This window comes from Stegodyphus dumicola, chromosome 1, assembly GCF_044657685.1.
Source record: "Stegodyphus dumicola isolate Sdum_Otavi_A_Nest chromosome 1, ASM4465768v1".
Taxonomy (NCBI): domain Eukaryota; kingdom Metazoa; phylum Arthropoda; class Arachnida; order Araneae; family Eresidae; genus Stegodyphus; species Stegodyphus dumicola.
The window spans coordinates 63,531,452-63,552,101 of record NC_140768.1 but is presented as its reverse complement, the minus strand read 5'-3'; the positions used below and the strand labels follow the sequence as shown (position 1 = coordinate 63,552,101).

Here is a 20,650-nt window from a genome sequence, read left to right as displayed (position 1 = left end):
CACTATGTACCCCAAATAACTTGTAAATTTAATTATGTCTTCTTCCCTTATAATGTGTACATAAATAATATATACATGCACAATAAATGAGATCCTGCTACTTACTTTCCTTCCCAATGTAGCAATTGAAAAAATAGATTATATTGATATACTTGAGTAAGTCTGATTTTTTTGATTAATGCTTTCATAAAAATGAATACAGAAATAAGCTTTTGTATTATAATCAATCATGAAATATGTTATTGATTCTGGCTTGCTTGGAATATTCGTAATGCTGTTCGAAAACAAAATTAAACATCCGAAGTGCTTTGAAGGTCATCAACCTCATTAGTGAAATAAGAAATACTAAATAGTATTTTGTGCTCTTTTGCGTGTTTAGTAATTTATTCGGCAAATTCCTCATGTTTAAAGAATGCAGTATTATCAAAAGGCATGAGATGTAAAAATATTGCATTTAAAAGTTAATTGTATTATGATTTATTGATGGTAATATTTTTGCTTTAATCATTTTAAGATCAATGTTAATAATTCAAAAATATTATGATTTATTTAAAATGTAGTTTTGTATTTCTGAATTGGGAAAACGAAATTATTGAATTTGGTAAAAATTAGGAATATTTTACTTAGGAAAGGTTTCTAATATGAAAAATATTTTTGTACTATTGTTTAAATTTTTTTGAATTTATATTTTTTAATTTTTACTGTATGTTAAGAATGAAATTATTGTTTGAATGTTTTGAGTCGCAGGAATTTCTTTAATGTTTTTATGATAAACATTGAAGGCTCTCACCTTATGAAAAAATACATTTTTTTAAATCTAAGTATTTTTATTTTTTCATAAAATGGAGTGTGTTTTTAATATTCATATGGAATGACAGCAGTTCGAAAAAGGCCAGTTGCCTCTACAGAAGGAACAGAGGCCTTTTCTACAGTAACTGCTAATTTGGCAAATCTTTTGGCCACTGGTGAAGAATATTAAATACCAGTTTGCTCAACTGATAAACCAATATGATGGAAATGCTAGTATTTAGATAAAGTTGTGGAGTCTTCAAGTTTACTAAAGAATAAGTAAATTTTAAATGTCTTAATAATAGTGAAAAATTTGAAATTGTGTTTATGAATGATGTGTTATAAAATTTTTATATTTTAAAATATCTTCCCTAAAAAACATAATTAAATAACATGAAAGTTGGCATCTTAATTTGTATTATAATAGAAATATTTTCATCAACAAAAATTGGAAACACTTTTATTTGAACATTTAGTTTGTGAAAAAATTTGAACTTTTACCATGTGGAACTATCAAGAACTTTACAAAATTTCATTGGACATTCTTATCACAGAACACTAAAATGTGCAATTGTTTTAAAAGAGTACAGTGTCTAAAATTATTATTGAATTCTAAATTTTATGACATTCAGTGAAATGTCAAAATTCATTCAAAATATCAGTCAAAATTTTATGACAATAATTTTTTGGTTAAAAGTTAATATGTTTGTATTTTCAAAATTATATCTTTCACATTTTGCTGCTCTAATGCTTGTTCTGCCACCCTGCTCACCCAACTTTTCTTTTGAAGGGGGGATATGTAAGATATAACAAAATATGATAGCTGTTTCAAAAATAATAATAATAATAATAATAATTGATGACCTCAAAATTAACATTCTAAATTTTGTAATCTGCCCCTAAATTCATCTCTTCTCACAGGTTCCAGACTTTTTTATCTTATGTAACGTTTAATGCAGATGCCTCTCGTCCAATCAAATTAATTCTAAACCAAAACTGTGAACTGAAACTTCAGCCTTCTTGCTATGAAAGTACTATAACCTTTCCCTTTTCCCCTGCATAGCTTTCCTGCTGACAAGACGCTTTTTCATCCATGCTGCTGCCGCTTACTTGCTTAAGATGACGTCGTACTTCAAAATGGGAGTTATTCTATTCAAATATTATTAAGAAATATCTTGTCTGAAAAGGATTATTTGATATGCATGGAAAAAATAAAGATTCCGATTTTTCAAGATATGTTGCGCTAAATTGCGTCATCATGCTTTCTACTCTGCCACCTTCAAACCACAGTTTCATTACAATAATATGGCGCAGCCGATTTTCGACCCTACAGGCGTGGAACTTCAGTGCAGTTTATTTCAACTAATCTCACATCGTTTACCGAATGGATAAAATAAAAAAGGTAACTATTCATCTGACTTCCCAATAAAGCCACTACGGTCTTCTCGGTCATCTACGCAGTATCGTAAGCTGTTGGGAGGTCCACTGCTTTCATCTACGCATTTGAAATCATTACATATATATATTGTAAAATGATATTTTTTAATCCAGATCCAGACAGAGTAAAAACATTACTTTAAAAAAATCCATAATCTAAGATTAGTTTTCATGTTTTTGTACATTTTGGGAGAGAGCAATGAAAAAAAATCATTAAATATGTGTTGGAACTATATATATTATTTACAAAAATTATAAATATTTTCAATCAAATGGTGTGCTATGTATTTTGTGATTTTTTAGAGTACACGTGAAAAATTAATAGTACAATTTCCTGCTGAGCAGATTAATAGTTACTGTGGATTTTTATATAATTCATTTCACTCAGGCAAATTTTATACAAAATAAATTAGAAAATTAATGTTTGAAATTGAAAAACAGCATATACCTTCATATCTAAAACTTTTTGGAATTCTGTAATATCAGATTCGGGAAGAAGTTTCATATAATTTTCCACAAAGCTCTCAGCATTTTCATGTGGTGCCATTACAACCTTTAAAAAAAATATATTTATGTGAAAAATAAAATTAAAAAAGCCAGTTTTAAAAGTTAAATAATTCAATGAAAACTTCAGTATTAAACTAGGAGATACAAATTAATTTTTTAAAGCATAAGACTTACCTTAAGAATCATTTCTGCTTTGGTCATACCCTTGACAACAATTTTTGTATATCTGAAAGTGGATTTACATTCGTAACACAGAACGTTTTAACAAACATTTTTGAAAACTAAATCAAACATACACAGTAATTATTAAAAAAAAAAAAAAATTACCCACATGGGAGGTGGTTTTCTCATTGAAACAGATCCAAGTGAAGGCAAATCAAGTAAGACAGTTTTCAGCATATGTGTGTCCAACAGAAGCTACAGTATAAAGAGGGGAGGAAAGCATAATAAAAATTATGATAATTAAATATTAGCATGACCAATAAAATAGTTTTTTATGTCATGTTTATTAATTAAAGAAATCTTTCACTAATTTTTATTATTCGATAAACACCTGAAAGTAAAATACAAAACATTTTGCTGTAATGCCAGTAAATTTTTATGTTAAAAATTGTGCATGGAATTATATATCATAGACTAATATTGAAAAAAATGTTAACCATAACCCCCTCAGCATTATAGATGTAAAATTCTATACAGAAAGCATGGTTTCGAATTCATTACAGATGAAAATTTCTGCCAGCTTTTGATGTATCTGATTTTGGTTTGGATGTATGTTGGAAGAGAAGGAATCAAGGTACAAAGTGAGGGAGTCATTTTTTAATTATAATGGGGGGAAAAGTTTATTCATGACATTTTGAGGAACTTTGAAATTTCAAGGCTAAACCTGTAATGCTCGGAGGATTAAATATGTTTCAACGGTAAGTACAAACATGAGGATTATTAACTTTAATTGTAGCAAAATATTATGCTTTCTGTCATGGAATGCATAATTATAAGTAATATTATGGAATTTATTAATATATTTATATTTCCTTAATTATTTATTATTATTATCAGTATTTATATTTCCTTAATTACCAGCAAGAATGCTTTTTGATTGGGTGAATTGAAGACATAATAAAGCATAGATCTCTCTCACAATCATTGTATAAAATTCTGATACACTGATACCTTACCTATGATATAGGGAAAAAATATTAAAGTATTAATTATAATTCTAACCAAAAATCCTCACTTTTTAAAAAATTTTGGTTTAATCATTATATTTTTAGGGATAAAGAATATCGAAGGAAGTTGAATATATTTTTGATTCCTTAGTGAAAACAATCTGCACATAATTTTGGAAGTAAAACCTTTCATAGTTCTACTTTATTTTTTAAATAAACAAACAATTAAATGTCATCTATAAATATATTGCTAAAATACAGTTTTGGATTTAAATTATTTTTTATTTTGTTATAAAGTGTTGCTATTTTAAAAATGCAAAATAGTCAGGTGAATTTGATATGACTTTGAAACAGGATATTTGTTTTGAAATTAAATTCCAGTAAGAAAACTGAAATAAGATCACTGGCGGCTACACTTCAAACAGTTTGACATGAAACTCAAATAGGTTATTTGTTTTGACATCATATTTCATTTGAAAGACAAGTGAGGTCGATGGCTAAATTCAAAATTAGCAGAAATGGTTCCAGTGATTGACTGGAGATTTAATACAAAATATGCTTAATTTGCATTAATGAGAGGTTATGAAATCACACTTTATTGAAAAACTTATGGCATTCTGATGTTATTTCTTTAAATATTAATTCAATTTAAGAGGTTCTTTCCAAATCCTTAGAAAGTGCTAAATTTTGAACCATGAATACATTTAAATTTGCTTCATTACAAATGAGAGTGAATTATTTCAACTATTAAATACTAATACAAAATAGTTTAAACAATTGAATAATTTTGTTTCATTTAATTATTTATTTTATCCAATAAGCCAAACTAATTAGTCATTTAGTTATTGTATTACCAAAAATACTGTTAAGGATTCATCATATAAGGCAGCCACTATTATAGCCATAGAATGAAGAAATAAGTACATCTTTTCCGGGATTCAAACCCCAAGTCTAATTGTATAACAAATGGCTACATTAACCATCATATCAAACAGGATGGCACTGAACGATTTTATTTGACTGAACTACTGAGCATTTCCTAACTATCAAATTGTGTGACAAATTTTATTCAATAGTTTAAACCTGAATATACAGTAAAACAGGGCTTCTTAAACTTTTTTCAGTCTCAACCCCCTTTTATCACTGAGATTTTTTTGCGACCCCCCAGGACCCCATAATGTTTACAAAAATTTTCTGGGACCCCACAAGTATTACGTGAATCCGACACATGTGTCAGCGAAACTGTCAATTTTTCCACTTGTACTGTCATGTACTATTGCAGTTTTAGGTCATTAATTTCTAATTTTAAGACATAGAACAATGTGAAAATTTTAAATAAGTAACAGACGAAATGACAGCATCATGTGCAAAGCAAGGAAAATGAACATTTATATTATAAAAAGAATGCCTTGAAACATTTTTGTTTTTCTTTGTCTGTACTGTCTTATCTTTATCTATTTTCAGATACATGGTGTAAAAATATTTGGTAATTGTAAAATTATTATAATAAGTTAAGGAAATATCAAAACTGCTAAATTTTTTGGTGACCCTTGCTTTAGGTTCCTGCCACAGTTTAAGAAACCCTGCAGTAAAAGAACGTGTTAAGTCTTAGCATGTAATACAGTCAAAAATCTTTAATTAGGACTCGTCGGAACTTCGGTGATTCCGGATTATAGATAATCAATTTAAATCTGGTAAGATGGCATGCAGAAATTATAAAATTAAAAATATGAAACCGTAATTTATGAAATAAAGAGCAATTATGATCTAAAGAGTATCAAAATTTACAAAAAAAAAAAAAAAAAAAAAAAAAAAAGCTTAACATTTATTTGTTTACTTTATTAAACATTTCTTTCAACGCACGCATGCGCAAAGCATACATTACGCACAGTCGAAATTAGAAAATTGCAACCAGAAAAGTATTTGATGTGTATTTGTGATATTTATAATGACGAGGAATTTGATTTAAATCATATCAAAGAAGGAGTACATCAAAATGAAATACTACATTTAGTAAGGAATTATAAGCCGAATAAAATAAAAACATCTGCCCTGAAGATAAGGATAGTGCTGACAGATCAACTTCCAGTTCATTGTGCGCCGCAATGTCCCCCCTCCCCAACAGAGCAGTGTGAAATTGATAAACAGATTTCGGAATGGTTAGAGAAACAAAGGATATGCCTTTATCCATTTTTTGCAGCAATTCCACTTTTTGTTTGATGGACATCAAAACATGCTTTTGCTTTGTAGATCCTTTGGCAGCTCCAGAATCGGAAATTCTTTTTGACATAATCGAAAGTTCAAGCTTACTTTTATAAAATTGCTCTAACAGTCTGAAAAAAAATAATAAGCCAGGTCCAAGTAGAAGATTAACGAACAACGCAATCTGCAACATTAACTGAAATAGATAATTAGATAATTTTAGCTTAGCTTATACCGTCCGTCATACATTAAACGTGCATGCGTAAACGTATTATGCGCATGCATAAAGGTATTATGTGCATGCGTAAGCGCATGTGTCAACGCATAATGCGTTGATGCATGCGCAGAAAGTTTGTAGCTTTGAGGTCCGGATTATAGATCATTCCGGATTAAAGACTTTTGACTGTATATACTATAGCAATATTTCAATAGAAACACCTTAGCTACTAGAAATCATTTAAAGAACTATTAGTAGAAGAAATCAATGAATACGTGGATCATTAAAATTTATATTATAGATTTTATTTAGTATTTCATTTTTGGCATTAGAATGCAGACTTTGCAATGATTATTGAATTATTTTTTATTGACAATGATTATTGAAAAGGCTATGATATGGCAATAAATTTGACTAATTTAAGTAATTTTTAATCATATATTACTTTACTTTTATTAACTGTATTAAAATGATCCCATTTAACACTATTACATTCAATACTCTGTTTTCTAGGAATATATCTTGAGTATTAAGCAGGAAAAGTATATTTTATATATCTTAGGAGTTCTTATTCTCTCCAAAATTTTATTCCTCAAATTTAAATTTCAATTAATAGCTAGAGCAATTTTGTATTTAATATTACATCAATATCACATATATATGTGGAAAACATACTAGTGAAAATAATCAATTGAAAATATTAGATGAATTTCAGCAATTTTCTGTTAATATTACATCAACATTATATGTAGAAAATTTACTGATTGAAAAAAAATCAATTCAAAATACCTGATGAATTTTTTATGCGATACTTGTTATAATCTGAAACTCCTCTAAATTTACTATTTAATAATGTAGATTGCACAAAACTTTATATATTGAATATCTGAAAGTACACACTAACAGTGAGAATTAACAACAATGATAGATAACATACTTGTTCAGCACCTATAGGGCTTACTGGCTTGCATTTGAAGAGATGGCAGATTAGCTTTGGAATGAATGAGCTATATAAAAGAGTACATTTTCAGCATCTATACAAGTGTTATAAATCACACAGAATGTAGTGATGAAAGGAAATTTTTATTATGATATCTGAACAATAAATTAATTATGCTAAAAAGATGTATGTAATTGGAGTACTTAATTTAAGGAAAGACACAAGAGCTCCATTCAAATTTTAATTTCTGGGAATAGGCATATGTGAGTCAATAATTCAATGTTTCGAATATACAGCTTGGTAATTATATATAATTAAGTGAGTCCTAAATATATTAATGCAGGTTTCTAGTGATGAAATAAAAATAATATTTTAAATGCAATTTTATGCATTAAAAGATTATTATTAAGATTTTTCTTTTATTATTACGATTATTATTTTAAGATGACAATTTAAACAGTCATTTGAAAAAGAAAATATTTCTTAAATACTTCATTTTATATGAATACAGAATGCAGCTGTATGGTTACAATTAGATATAAAAATGGTTAAAAAAAAGGAATGCAAAGTTCGTCGAGATGCTATTTACCTACTTTGCAAAGTTCATGCAGAATTTTGTGAAGTATTTGCGTGATGTAGCTAAATTATCTCTCAGCAAAGGCAAAGTCTGTCTCAGATGTGTAGTAATTGCAGAAACATAACTGCTTTGATCACCAACAGTTTCAAATGCAGACCACTGAATCTAAGAAATAAATATTTTTTTGTTAATTTAAAAATTTAATGAAAATATCATACTGTAATACTACTGTTCTACTATATAACTACTACTAAATGAATTCAAATGATTAAAAATATTTACTAAAAATACTGCAGCAGAATAAAACATTTTATACACATATGAAAACCTTTCTTAACATGAACTGAATATGTGCAGTAACTGTTAATGTGACTAAGTTAAATGATATTACTCCTGCTTCAAGGGAAAGGTAATCATTTGATATAATTTTTACCTCTGTTGCATAAAACATTCTGCAGAGAAAAATAAACAAGTATAATTACAATAGAAATTTAATGAAACTGAATAGCACAAATGATAGAAGCTTTTTTGATTCATATTTAGGGCAACAATGCAAACAAGAACAATAATGGATTGTGAAAAAAGGGGGATTTTACAGCTATAAAACATACTTATCAATGCAATTGTTTGAATTAAGAAATTCTAAAAAAACAAGTTTTATTGAATTTTAAAATGTCTAGCCCCACTTTTTTTAAAAAATTCTGTTTTTATTTTTCTCTCTTCTAGCTCTCTCTATTTTCTGGAATCTCAGTTTCATAGATTTTTTTTTAACTGAGATTCATCTGAGTTCTCCTAGAAAGCACTGATAATAGCAATACAGAAGTTAAAAACTGTATGAAGGTATCAAAAGCTGATGTCATTTTTTGTAACACACCTATGTTCTCCCATCTATCAAAATTTTAAAAATAATATTGTTATTAAAAAAATCATTCCTAACAAAATTGCACAAAACACTGTAATATTTATTATATTCAGGATTGACTCTACCTCTTAGAATGAGTTCAAATTTTCAAAATACACTCTTCTGCAAAAACATCGAAGCACCATGAAGGAAGTGGTTGTTCCTGATGAAATTGAATATATGTATAGCTCATATACAGATAATAAAATGATTAAAAAATCAAGGTCATAGTACCCGTTCACAGCTCACAATCACCCATTAAGTGTTCATATTAGCAGTTGGTCGAACCGCCCGTGGTGGCAATGCATGCTTGAATTCGTCAAGACAAGGAGTAGTAGAGGTTCCTAATGTCATCCTGCGACATATTCTGCCAGGCATTCATCAGTTGTCGCTCCAGATCTGTGATATTTTGTGGTGTCTGAATCTGGCGGCCTACCATGTCCCAGACATGCTCGATTGGTGAAAGATCTGGTGACCTTGCTGGCCAAGGAAGAGTATCAACCACACAGAGGCAGTTCAGAGATATGCAAGCAGTATGTGGCCTGGCATTATCTTTTGGGAAAGGGCTCCAGGATGGCGTGCCATGAAGGGTAATGCAACCGGCTGCAGTATAGTATCAACATATCGTTGAGCTGTTAAAGATGTATGGAGGATGACTACATATGACCAGCTGTCATAAGAAATAGCACCCCACACCATCACACCAGAGGTTATGGCTGTAAAATAAAGGCTGATTTATAAAAGAAAGGCTGACTGGGACCGCTGGACCTGTCCTCTCCAGACACAAACATGGTGGTCATCTGCTTCAAGAGTGAAGGGGGATTTATTGCTGAAACTATATGATGCCAGTCTGATGGCAGCCATGATGACTGACTACGACACCACTCCAGACGACTCCGCCGATGTTGTGGGGTCAAAGGCAAACATCTTAAAGGCCTCTGTGAATGTAACCCCGCCTCAGACAAGCGCCGTGAGATGGTGGACGGTACCACGGGAGGTATAGATGTGGCTGTAGTGCGTTGAATAGTCGACAATGATACCGTTGGGGCGGTTCGGGCCTAGCGAACAATCATCCTATTTTGCCTCGCATTTGTGCTCCTTGGCCTTCCAGAGCCTTCATTTCGTTGGCAGTTTGCTTGTAGCAACCACTGCTGCCAACATGTTTGCATAGCAGTGTTTATAAGCTGCAGGTGGCAGCCTATTGCTCAGGTATGACCACCCAGCTTCACGCAACCTTACAATGCGACCACGTTCGAAGTCGTTTAGTCGTCTGTAAGGTCTTCAATATCGTCGTTACGGCATCTTTAGTTGCTTCTTTACAGAATTACAATGGCAGCAACAAAAAAGATAAATTTTCTGCCTCTGTTACTGGTTTTATACTTTGAGAATTGCACACTAGAAATGTGTGCTATGATCCCATTTCCTGTTCATTTGCCTTGAAACTTTCATCATTTGCATGTTCGATCAAGATTTTTTTGCATACCAAATTTCGTCACGATCACAGAAGTCCTTCTTCATTTGCTTCAATTTTTTTGCAAAATGGTGTATTTAAATTACATGCTAGGGGAGTTTTGCATTAAAAATACATGCAGCCTCTTAAAAAATTATACATATATATACATTACTTTATTCATAGCTGTAAGAGCAGGTTCACATGCAGATTCCAAATTTTGTACAAGGAGCTGTATGCAGTTTGATATCACACTACAAAGTGGGAAAAAATATTTTTGATGACTCTTTACAATACTTTTAATTAATATAAATACATTTAAGGAATAAGCAAAATATACATTTAAATATATCATTTTCATAAATTTAAAACAAACAACAACAACAGCAGCAGGGAAAAAAATAAATAAGAGGGAAAAAACCCTTTTAAATATATGTTGTGTAAAATATAGTTAGTAAACCATACACACAAAGGCAAATAAAAAAATCCACAAAAATATATGACATGTGTTCCTCATAAAATGCCATTATATATTTTGGTAATATATTATTTCAAATTGCAAATTATATGCAAAACCAGTTACAAGGATAAATGAATATGGATAAGCTGCATATTATGAATCCTAGCCTCAGAAATGCACACTAGCAATGAAATGAGTCTCCAATGGAAGGAATTTTAAAGGCAGATTTAAACTGATTTGAAGGAATACAGGGGAGTATGAGAAGTGCCAAGCAAGCTATTGAAGCAAAGTATAAGAATGCAAGATGTTAATAAACAGAAGTGATGGTCGGAAAAATTATAGCAAAAGTCAAGTGAAAGAAGTCAAATGATAAATCTCAACTGTATGCTTTCTCTTTCAAACACTGAGAACAAATGACTACTAAAAATGAGTTGCAGTTCATGTCTGTGGGGGAAAAAGCATCATGAAAAACTAATGCACCATTATAATATTTACATGTAAGTTCATATTCACTTTTAAAAGTGATTCCAGACATGTTCTGATTTGGTGAGAACAAACATAATTACTTCTATAATACTGGATTCATAGTGATGTGTCATGAATCACCTTTTACAAACTTATAACTTTAACCTGGTCATGAGTTTTGTTGCCACTTTGCATATATTATGCTTTCTTATCTTCTTTAATCATGTAGAAATCATCTTGATGATTGAAAATGCTATGTCAGATCTTGAAAACACATAGAGACAATTTAAAAATTAGCCCCCCCAAAAAAAATCTCAGTTTGATGTGAATTTTTAATAAAATAATATAATTTTGCCCTGCAAAATAAAAATATAAATAATAACCAAAAGTTCACAAACAATATGGAAAAAAAAAAAAAATATTTGCCATTGAAGAAAAAAATTAGCCTAAGCAGATTAATAACATTAATCAACATTTTTTATGAGATTAACTTAAACATAGTTTCATACACGTGGGAATGCAAAGGGGAAAAATATATACATATATGTACATATACAAAAATGTTACATCATCAACAACAGATAAGCACGAACGGCACATGCGTTAGGAGAAGCGCTTTTAACAGCCTTAATTTCTAAAATCAGAAGTGCCGGAGCACTATGGAAGGCGATCAGAAAAAAGGTGAAAAATAAATAAAATAACTAATAAAAATAAAGTGACTAATAATTAAAAAAATAATTAATTAAATTCAAATTCAATAAAATATAAAGATATAAATAAAAATTTAATAAATTGTTAAATTCATGATAAATAGTTAAATAAAAGAAAAAATATCAAGCCTGATCTTAGCAAAAAAAAATCTCCCCCGAATCCGATCCAATAACAACATGAGAACAAATGCAAGGTCAGCAGAAGTGCCAAATTTTGTCTCCCATGTTTGGTTAAGTCTAGAGAAGCAAGCTCTGTAGCGAGAGGCCACTAGCGCTGCACGTGCACGATCAAGGCAAACACTTTTAGTACTTTTGGGTACAAAAAATTTTACCTGCTCTCATAAATTCATTGCATTACCTGGAGAATAGGCCTTTGACATGTGGATGGGGGATTTCCTTCCCTTAAAAGTCTTAATACCTCCGTCTGTTTTTCCTCCCCAGAGAAAGACAGGTATGAATTTGGAACTTATAATAGATTTTCAATGTATATTTATTTTCAAAATAAAATTTTCCTCCTGAAACTGTGCTTTATTTATATAAAAGAAGTACAGGAGCCGTTTTATTTAAGGCTGCGCTGCACTCCGGCTAGAACCACAATTTACCTCAGAAACTGAGAAGTACCAGAGCCAGGATCTGGTAGGCTCTGGTGCAGTTAAAGCTTTGGCTCTTAAGCTTAAAAGTCATCTTATAATTTATGATACAACAGTAATAATAAATGCATGCTACTATTTGAATCTTACTTGAAATACACCAAAAAATTTAATTAACAATTATCGAAACTGCTATAAACAAAACTTGGAAGTAATAAAAGAACAATGGTATTCACAAAGCCAAATGGAATTTTAGTAATTAAAAAAAAATAAGCAACACCAAATTTAAAAATATCTGCAATAACCTAATTTAAGCCAAGATAATAATTTTGAAAGACTATCTGTATGCGTGTGTGTGTATGTATATATATATATAAATGAAAATTATCTCCTAGGAAATGTGATGTGAAATTTAGGTAGCATATTCCAAATTCATAGATTTAAAAAAAAATGTACAGAAATTAATGACTTAATAGAAGAGAGAGTTTTACTTACACAAATACTTTAAGCGAATAGCATACCTACAAATTTTATTAATTATTATTTTAAAAAAGCTGGCCATCAAATCTTTAACAGGTAATGGTAAACTTATTCGAAACCTTAGGGAGGCTAAGAAAGGATGTCCTGAAAGCTTTAAAGATCTGCATATTTTATAATTTAACTGTATAAAATATTTTCTATGATTCCAACTGGGATCTAGAGGTTAGCAACACTGACTGCTGTACTGAATGGCCCGGGTTTGAATCCCAGAGGAAACATGGATTTTTTTTTTTAATGTATAGCATCTGTGCAGCATGGGAGAATCTAAATATGTGGTGACCCGAATGTCCTCTCAAGAGGTTGATAGCAGGGTTCCCCCGGGGTGCTCTCCATCAAAATTGGGGGTGGTACTGAGCAAAGTCTTACTGTCACCTGTATGGTGTCCAAGGCTCTTACCAATGTCAGGTGCAGTCTTGCACTCCTTGCCACGATGAGCTTCATAAGCTTGTTCTGATGTTACTGTCAGACAAGTGAGATAAGTCAAAACAACAAATATTTCCAGTAAATATTCTGGCAACCATCCTTTTTAGATGTAAACAAATTCTTCTTTTAGATTGACTTTCAGTCAGAATTCATTCTAAAAAATAATTTTACGTGGAATTTTTCAATTATAAACTTTTTAATTTTTCTTTGCATTTAAAAATTTTTGACAACCCTCAAAGTCTCATGCTTGTTGTTGTGATGGTGCCATTTTGAAATTTTTTTGGTTAGGGTAAAATGTAAGTAACATTTAGAATTAATTTTGGCCTCTTAATATGTAAAAAATTTCATGTTTAAATGAGTTTTATTGGTTTCTTTCTTTTCATTTACATCTTGTTTTTTATTTCAATTTCTCATATTTTTTCTTATTAGTTTTAAGTAATGTTGTGTATGACTGCTATATTTATTTTTGAAATTAGTTGTAATTAATTGTCTTTCCACTTATCAGGGAATTATCTCACTTATCTGAATTTTTAGGACTTAAATTCAGATATTATAAAATTGAAAAGGAATTTTTTTCTGATATGCGATATGATAAAACGTGCTTCTCATGAATTGTTGATAGCTGTACGGAGAGATTCCATTTCCCTTTGATAAGATGGGAACGTTCTATGGAATCAGCAATAACTCTCGTTTTATTCTTTTGTTTTCCATTTTAATTGGCATTTCCAGTGTATTTATTTACAAAGTCCAATTATCTAAATTTCACTTCACATTTTCTAGGAGTCTGTAGCAATAGGACAGGATTTTACTTTTTAGTCCTTTTAAACAAATTTTTAAATTCACTAATTTTAAAGTTTTACTTTACATATATATATTATTCATAAGTTTACAATCACTATTATAATAACAGAATATTTTTATGTTTCTTCAACATTTCTTAAATCACACTGATAAATAGTAAATTAAATTACATCATAAAATGAGTTTTGCAACAAATATTTCTGAAAATTAATATTCTTCAATAAAATTTCCACAATTAGATTTAAATCTAATAAATTACTCTATCTACCTTAGTATTAGCAATATTGTTTAAGTAATGTAAATTTTAATTTTAAAACATTTGTAAAATAATTTAAATACATAAAGCATTAAAAAGAATTAATCAATTCTAAAACAATTTAAAAATTCATAGTAGTTCATAATATCACACACCCTGGCACTATTATGTACTGCTATTAGATTTTGCATAAAAAAAGTTTGCTTCTCTCATTTATTTGAAGAGAAAATGCAAATATAAAATTTAAAAATGGGTAAAACAGCAAGCCCTGTTTGGCACAGATGTTAACAGGAGATGTTCATTGTTTTTTTTTTTTTTTCCTTCTTTTTTTTTTTTTTTCCATTTTTTGAAGAGCACAAGAGAAAAAATTTGCAGAAATTTTTGCTCCTAAAAGGACATGTGTCTGATCATCCTCAAAATCGATTGAAATATTCAAAATCGAAGCCAAACTAAGGCACTTCTTTGTCTAATTTTTAAATGGTTAACTAAAATCAGAAACAAGCTGCTTGGCAGTATCTTCTTGATGCTTAAGAATTCTTATAGTCTATTTTGACCTCAGTTGCTGACTTTCTGTTATTTAGTAATTTTATTTTAGTTAAAAAAAATATTTGATAACATAAACAGAATTGTTGGTCACAATATGCAAAGTATTTTATATGGTTTCATATATAAACATAATAAATAATAACATTAATAATCCAAATGATAACATTAACTGCAATTACATTAAGTGGTATCCACTATATTCATACTTACTTATGGAAAACATCCTGTTCTGCAACAAGATTAACTTGATTTGCAAGGGTTGGATCCACTTTTTCTTTCAGTTTTCCTTCTAACTAAACAATAAACATAAAATAATTGCACAAAATGCTGAACAACACAACATTTTAAGTTCAAATAAAGGTTCTTTACCTTTTAAAAAAAGTGCAAAAATTATTCCTTTAGTTGATATATATATTGTTACAAATTTAGTATAGTAAATAATTTTATTGAAATTATATGTAAATTATAATATCTCTTGTAAAATGTAATATGAAAGACTTCAGAATGTGAAGTTTTGCCAGAAAAGTAAGGTTACAAAGTTTAGGTGCATTTAAGTCTGACATAAATGAGCATGTCAAACTTTGTGACCATTTGGTGGCATTTCGGTCTGATTCCTCTGTAACTGCAAATGGTTTAATCCTTATATAACTGTAATTGTGTATGTCTTCCAACAATTTTAAGAAATCGAAGGTACTGGAAATTTCTCGGCAGACAGGAGAAAATCTGTACAACGAGAGAAAGCATTGTTTTTCAGTTTAGCTTAGAGTATTGAGAGATTACCGTGTGAGCTTTCACTTTTGAAGTGCTTTGCATTGCCTTGTGTTTAACATTCTAAGGTAGTTTGAAGTGGAACTACTGATTGTGTTCTGTCATACTGAGTACAAGTATTTTTCTGCTAAACGATACAGAACTGAGTTTTTTTTTTTAAATTTTTTATTTATTATTTTTTTTTAAATAAATTTCATCAAGCTTTCATTGACTCTGTGTGCATTAAATCCATCACAGACCTATATGCATGTAACAGTACATATAAAAAAATAATTGACAAATTCTGGGAACCTTGCTTATTTTCATTATTGTTTGTAAATTTAAGCTACATTATAGTCTTTCAATATAATCATATTTTAATTTTGCTCATATGTCCCAGACTGAATGTAATCTACTTCCCTACTGATAAAATGAAGGATAAATAAAACAGTTAATAATTATCTTTTATGCAATTACTCATAATGCTCCATAGGACTTCTATTTATTACTGAATGATTTTAAATGATTTAGTAACTTTTTAAATATATTTAAAATGAATAAATCTCACTCTCTGAGTTTACAGTACCTTTTATAGCTGAAATATTAACAGTCATGAAAAGATCTCTACTCATTATGCTGCAGTCAACAAAAATCAATATTAAAAGACCTAAGTTAAACACAATACTATAAATCTATAATAATTCCTTTTACATTTTTCTAGCATTGTGTAATGAATGATGAAATTTTGGAAATATCCCATATCTGTGTTAAAATAAATTATAATGAAAGTAAAAGTTTGCAGACAATATATTTCAGTAGATTAATAATGACCGACTGATAGACTGGATAATCAAAAGAAGGTAAAAAAAGTGACAACATGCTACAAACCCTGGCTGACCCCATAAGATCTCATTCACTTCTTTTATTTAACACATATTTAACAAAATAATGACTTTCTAAATTTAAGTAACATTTATGCTCAAGCTACTTTTGAATTATAAGGAAAATAATACATACTTGTAATGTAGTTTCTAAGCAATAATCTGCAGTGGTCAGAATGCTACAAATATGAATCTGTTCTGCAGGACTAAATCTAGTAACTTCTCCTTCCTTCAATAAACTTTGAATCAAATTTGCAGAAGATGGGGCATTTCCAACTCTACATGTAAAAATGCTTATAATTTAATATCAGCTTTCATAACCAATGATGATTATGATATGATTTAAAATGAATATTTTTCAAATTAAATCCAAAATTTGTACAAGATACTGTTCACTGATAATTTAAAATATTTTCTTCATTTTTATATGCATAATTATTTCATTCAAAGAGAGATTATCATGTGTGATTATCACTTAAAAGTTTTAGATGTTAACTACATCTAAAAACTGGATTTACATCTAAAACTGGAAAATTATAAAACTTTATAATTTTTATACTAAAATCTTTGAGGAGATATTAAACAGATATTAAACAATTATTTTCACAAAATTGCACCCAAAGAATTAATTAGCAGTGAAGGAATAACGAGAACTAACAAGAAGGTGAGAGTGGGCTCAGCAAAACTTATATTTTATTGGACATTTTTATAATCATATGAAAAATAAGAGAATTGAGTATTATTTCATATATTTAAGAGATATTCATAAAGAATAGATCCAATCTCCTTCATGCATTTGTATATTTCAGAAGTTATATTAAATATTACTGGGTATTCAAAAAAGTTTGTACCATTAATATTTGTGAGAAATAATGACCCCCCAGTACTTATGTGAATGTATTTTATTTAATAAAATAATCTTCTGCTGTATGGATTACTTGTTCCCAACTAGTTAACAAGGTTATACATCTCACAATTTTAAAAATTCTCGTTCCTAGGTCCAAAAATTCGATTATTGTCTGTTAGACATGACATTAGGTGCAGAACTGCTGTTCACAAAAACGCCCAAAAACAAGTGACAGTCGGACACTGCAGCATCCAGAATGTAAGGTAAATGAGGTAAACTTCCAATTCAAAGGTGTTAATCACTTTTTGGATTGCTTTTGCTATACAAGTGGAGTTTCCTTTCCCCAAAACATCACTTCTTTCCCATTGACTAGAGCTGGATGCTTCTGATGCAGTGCAGTGGTTTTGTACTTTCTAGGAATCAAAGTACATAATACCAGTGCTGGTCTACCAAACACAGAACAGTACTTTTTGTTCTTGTCCTGGAGACTTTCACCTCCCAATTGTAATCAGACTGAACCACTTTCATATTGTTACAAAACGTATAGGCACGGTAAGACGGCTCTCCCACAAAGCAGGTTTAGGGTTGCCATAAAATAGCAAGGGAAGGCAGGGTTGCCACATTTGGCGAGAAATCGTCCATTTGGCAACAAAATTGACAATAAGTCATGGACGGATGGAGAACCTGCTGGAAGAATTCTTACCGGTTTAACCCAGAATGCTCTCGAGCACAAGCCGAAAGCTATATAAACCCTGCTGGTCCACAGGCAGTGAGTGCCTCGTCGAGAGTGCGAGGTAGTGTGCCTCATCTAGTTAGTCCATGCGGAGACGATCGAGTTGACAGCCGGCCAGCGAGTGCCGAGTGGGTCGTTGAATGCATCGCAAGTTGTAGCATGGAGAGTCTCGAGAGTATGTGGAGTTCCGAGAAAGACCAAGCAGAGTCGGGAGCTGTACTCTGGTGCTTTGCAGTGAAGCTGTCTCCACCGTTATGGCCTGACAGTGTCGCTGATTGTTCCAGAGTGTTTATAGTAGATCTTGAACGACTGTAAAAAGTTACTTTGGAGCTGTCCTGATTAAGATTGGCTAAATAAAGTGTGTTTTGATACTTCATCAAGTGCTGTCGTCATTATTCACTCCAAATCCTCACCAACCCCGTACGGACGTGAAGGAAGAAAATAACGTAACAACTGGTGTCAGAAATAAAAAAGTAACAATATTGTATGCTATTCACTGCTGCTTCTCCACATGCGGAGCATATTTCTTAGCAATTTCAGCAATCTTACTGTCCAATTTGAACTCATAAAGCAAACATGGTCATAATATTATACATCCTTTAACACTGACATGTTCCCTTCAGGACTGTATTTTCCACAGAACTGCTCACATTCAATATGTAATCTTGCCAGGGTTGCCAAAATCTGCTATTTGTATTTTACTTTTTACTTCAACAACACAAATTTTTTGGATACCTGGTAAATGGGGCAGAAATTAAATAATTCTCATAAGAAACATATCATTAAGTAAAAAAGAATCCATAAGCAGAATTTTTGCAAGAATTATGCTAACGTGTTTATAAATCAATTTGTAATATGTTATAAATTGTTATTTTACACATTTTCCCTTTTAAGTTGTAACATAACAGCATCAACAATAAGAAAATCAATCAAAGTTAAAAATTTAATAACTTGCTCATTTTCATTTAAAAAGATCCTTTGCAGATAAATTCAGTGAAATAATACAAATTCTATAGTTATTGAACAAATACAAAAATATCTAATTGCTACATAATTCAAAGTCCCAAAATTTACAAGAAAGCCAGCAAGAGCTTTTAATACTTTAAGTTACTTTAATCTCCCTATTGATAAACTGTTCAAAAGCACTAACTATTTTTAGAAATAAAAATACTACTAATAGACAGGGGGGAATACCCTATAGATACAGGGGGGGGGAAATTACTTTGGTAAACTATTTTGCAAGACTCTGTTGGCATATTCTCTCAAATATTTTTGAAATACAGCTGTGAGTGCTAACATAGGTTGTCCAATGCTCAATTGAGAACATTGAACGAGGCATTTTTTGTAGAATACAAAAAGATCAGCACAAGATGGCAGGACATTAGCTTGATCAACTTCAGGTTTCGGAAGCTCCGCTTTCTGCATGTCTTCCACAAACCCATCCATCAATTGAGCAAGATTTCTACAAAATTAAAAAAAAAAAAAAAAAAACTTTCAACACATGAGTTGACTACATCATAGTCTTAAAACTTTCTTAATAAAAATGTTCAAGAGATTACCTATCTTGATATTCAACATATATGTTTAAATGTGGTTCAAAGCATCGAGAAATTATACCTTGAAAGGGATTCTTTACTTTTATAATTGATGCCTAGAAAATTAAAAGCTGATAATAACAACATTAAATATAGAAAGCAATAACACATTTAACATTTTAATAATATTTAATATTCTTACATTTTCAGCCTGACTGGTTTCAGAAGGAGTTTCTAATTCTTTCTTAATATCTTCCTTGAAAGGATTGGTTTCTTCTGGTTCTTCAAATGGATTTGGAGCCTATATTGAATTTAACAATCCTTAAAAGAATTTATAAATATTTCTTATACCAGAATATCAATATTACAAATTTATTACATGATATTTTGGTAAGAACACTGCAATAATATTCTTGTTGCATAATAAAAGCCAGAAATGTTTTAGAAAATAAATATGATACAACAAAGCTGGCACCAAGAATTTTTCAGTACTGTATAGTAGCACATTTTGCTGCTCCTCTTTTAGTTAAATATATGTCAATTGTTACCCTTTCTTAAACTGTGGTTATGAAAACTTAATTCAGAAATCCAAATTTAAAAAATAATAGTCACAACCCATTTGTTAATTTAATATACTCTATACCTCTAAATAAGAGGTGATATTTCCCCCCTAAACTTCTCACTGAAAAAACATGGGGCCATCTTGCATTTGTAACATATGATATGGTGTTTCCTTTCCTTTACAAAATAGTTTCACTAGCTTCCATTAATCTCAAACTTTACCCTCTGCAATGCTGGATACTTTAACTCTGAACAGTTGCATGCACTTTGAGCGTTGTCGTGTGATAGTACCTAGGGATAGTTGTGGTGCTATAGCATGAAGTGTTATGATGCATAAAGTGTCATGATGAATATTTTTATTATCAT

The 20,650-nt window shown here is 30.3% G+C and overlaps 1 protein-coding gene across 6 annotated transcripts in view; it reads right to left on the bottom strand.

Annotated features, from left to right (window-relative positions):
- The window catches only part of Vps53 (vacuolar protein sorting 53), a 74,635-nt gene that overhangs the window by 7,530 nt on the left and 46,455 nt on the right, over nt 1-20,650 (bottom strand). For 4 of the 6 annotated variants that reach the window (XM_085815628.1, XM_085815639.1, XM_085815656.1 and 1 more), the window contains 11 exons: nt 19,926-20,024; nt 19,748-19,839; nt 19,411-19,650; nt 16,745-16,886; nt 15,191-15,273; nt 10,365-10,443; nt 7,855-8,003; nt 7,259-7,328; nt 3,065-3,150; nt 2,908-2,959; nt 2,675-2,779 (listed from right to left, as the gene is read on the bottom strand). In XM_085815628.1, the coding sequence (XP_085671754.1) occupies nt 2,675-2,779; nt 2,908-2,959; nt 3,065-3,150; nt 7,259-7,328; nt 7,855-8,003; nt 10,365-10,443; nt 15,191-15,273; nt 16,745-16,886; nt 19,411-19,650; nt 19,748-19,839; nt 19,926-20,024 (1,197 nt within the window). Of the gene's footprint in view, nt 1-2,674; nt 2,780-2,907; nt 2,960-3,064; nt 3,151-7,258; nt 7,329-7,850; nt 8,004-10,364; nt 10,444-15,190; nt 15,274-16,744; nt 16,887-19,410; nt 19,651-19,747; nt 19,840-19,925; nt 20,025-20,650 lie in introns of those variants that run through there. The other 2 variants (XM_085815632.1, XR_015040809.1) reach the window with 2 other exon arrangements.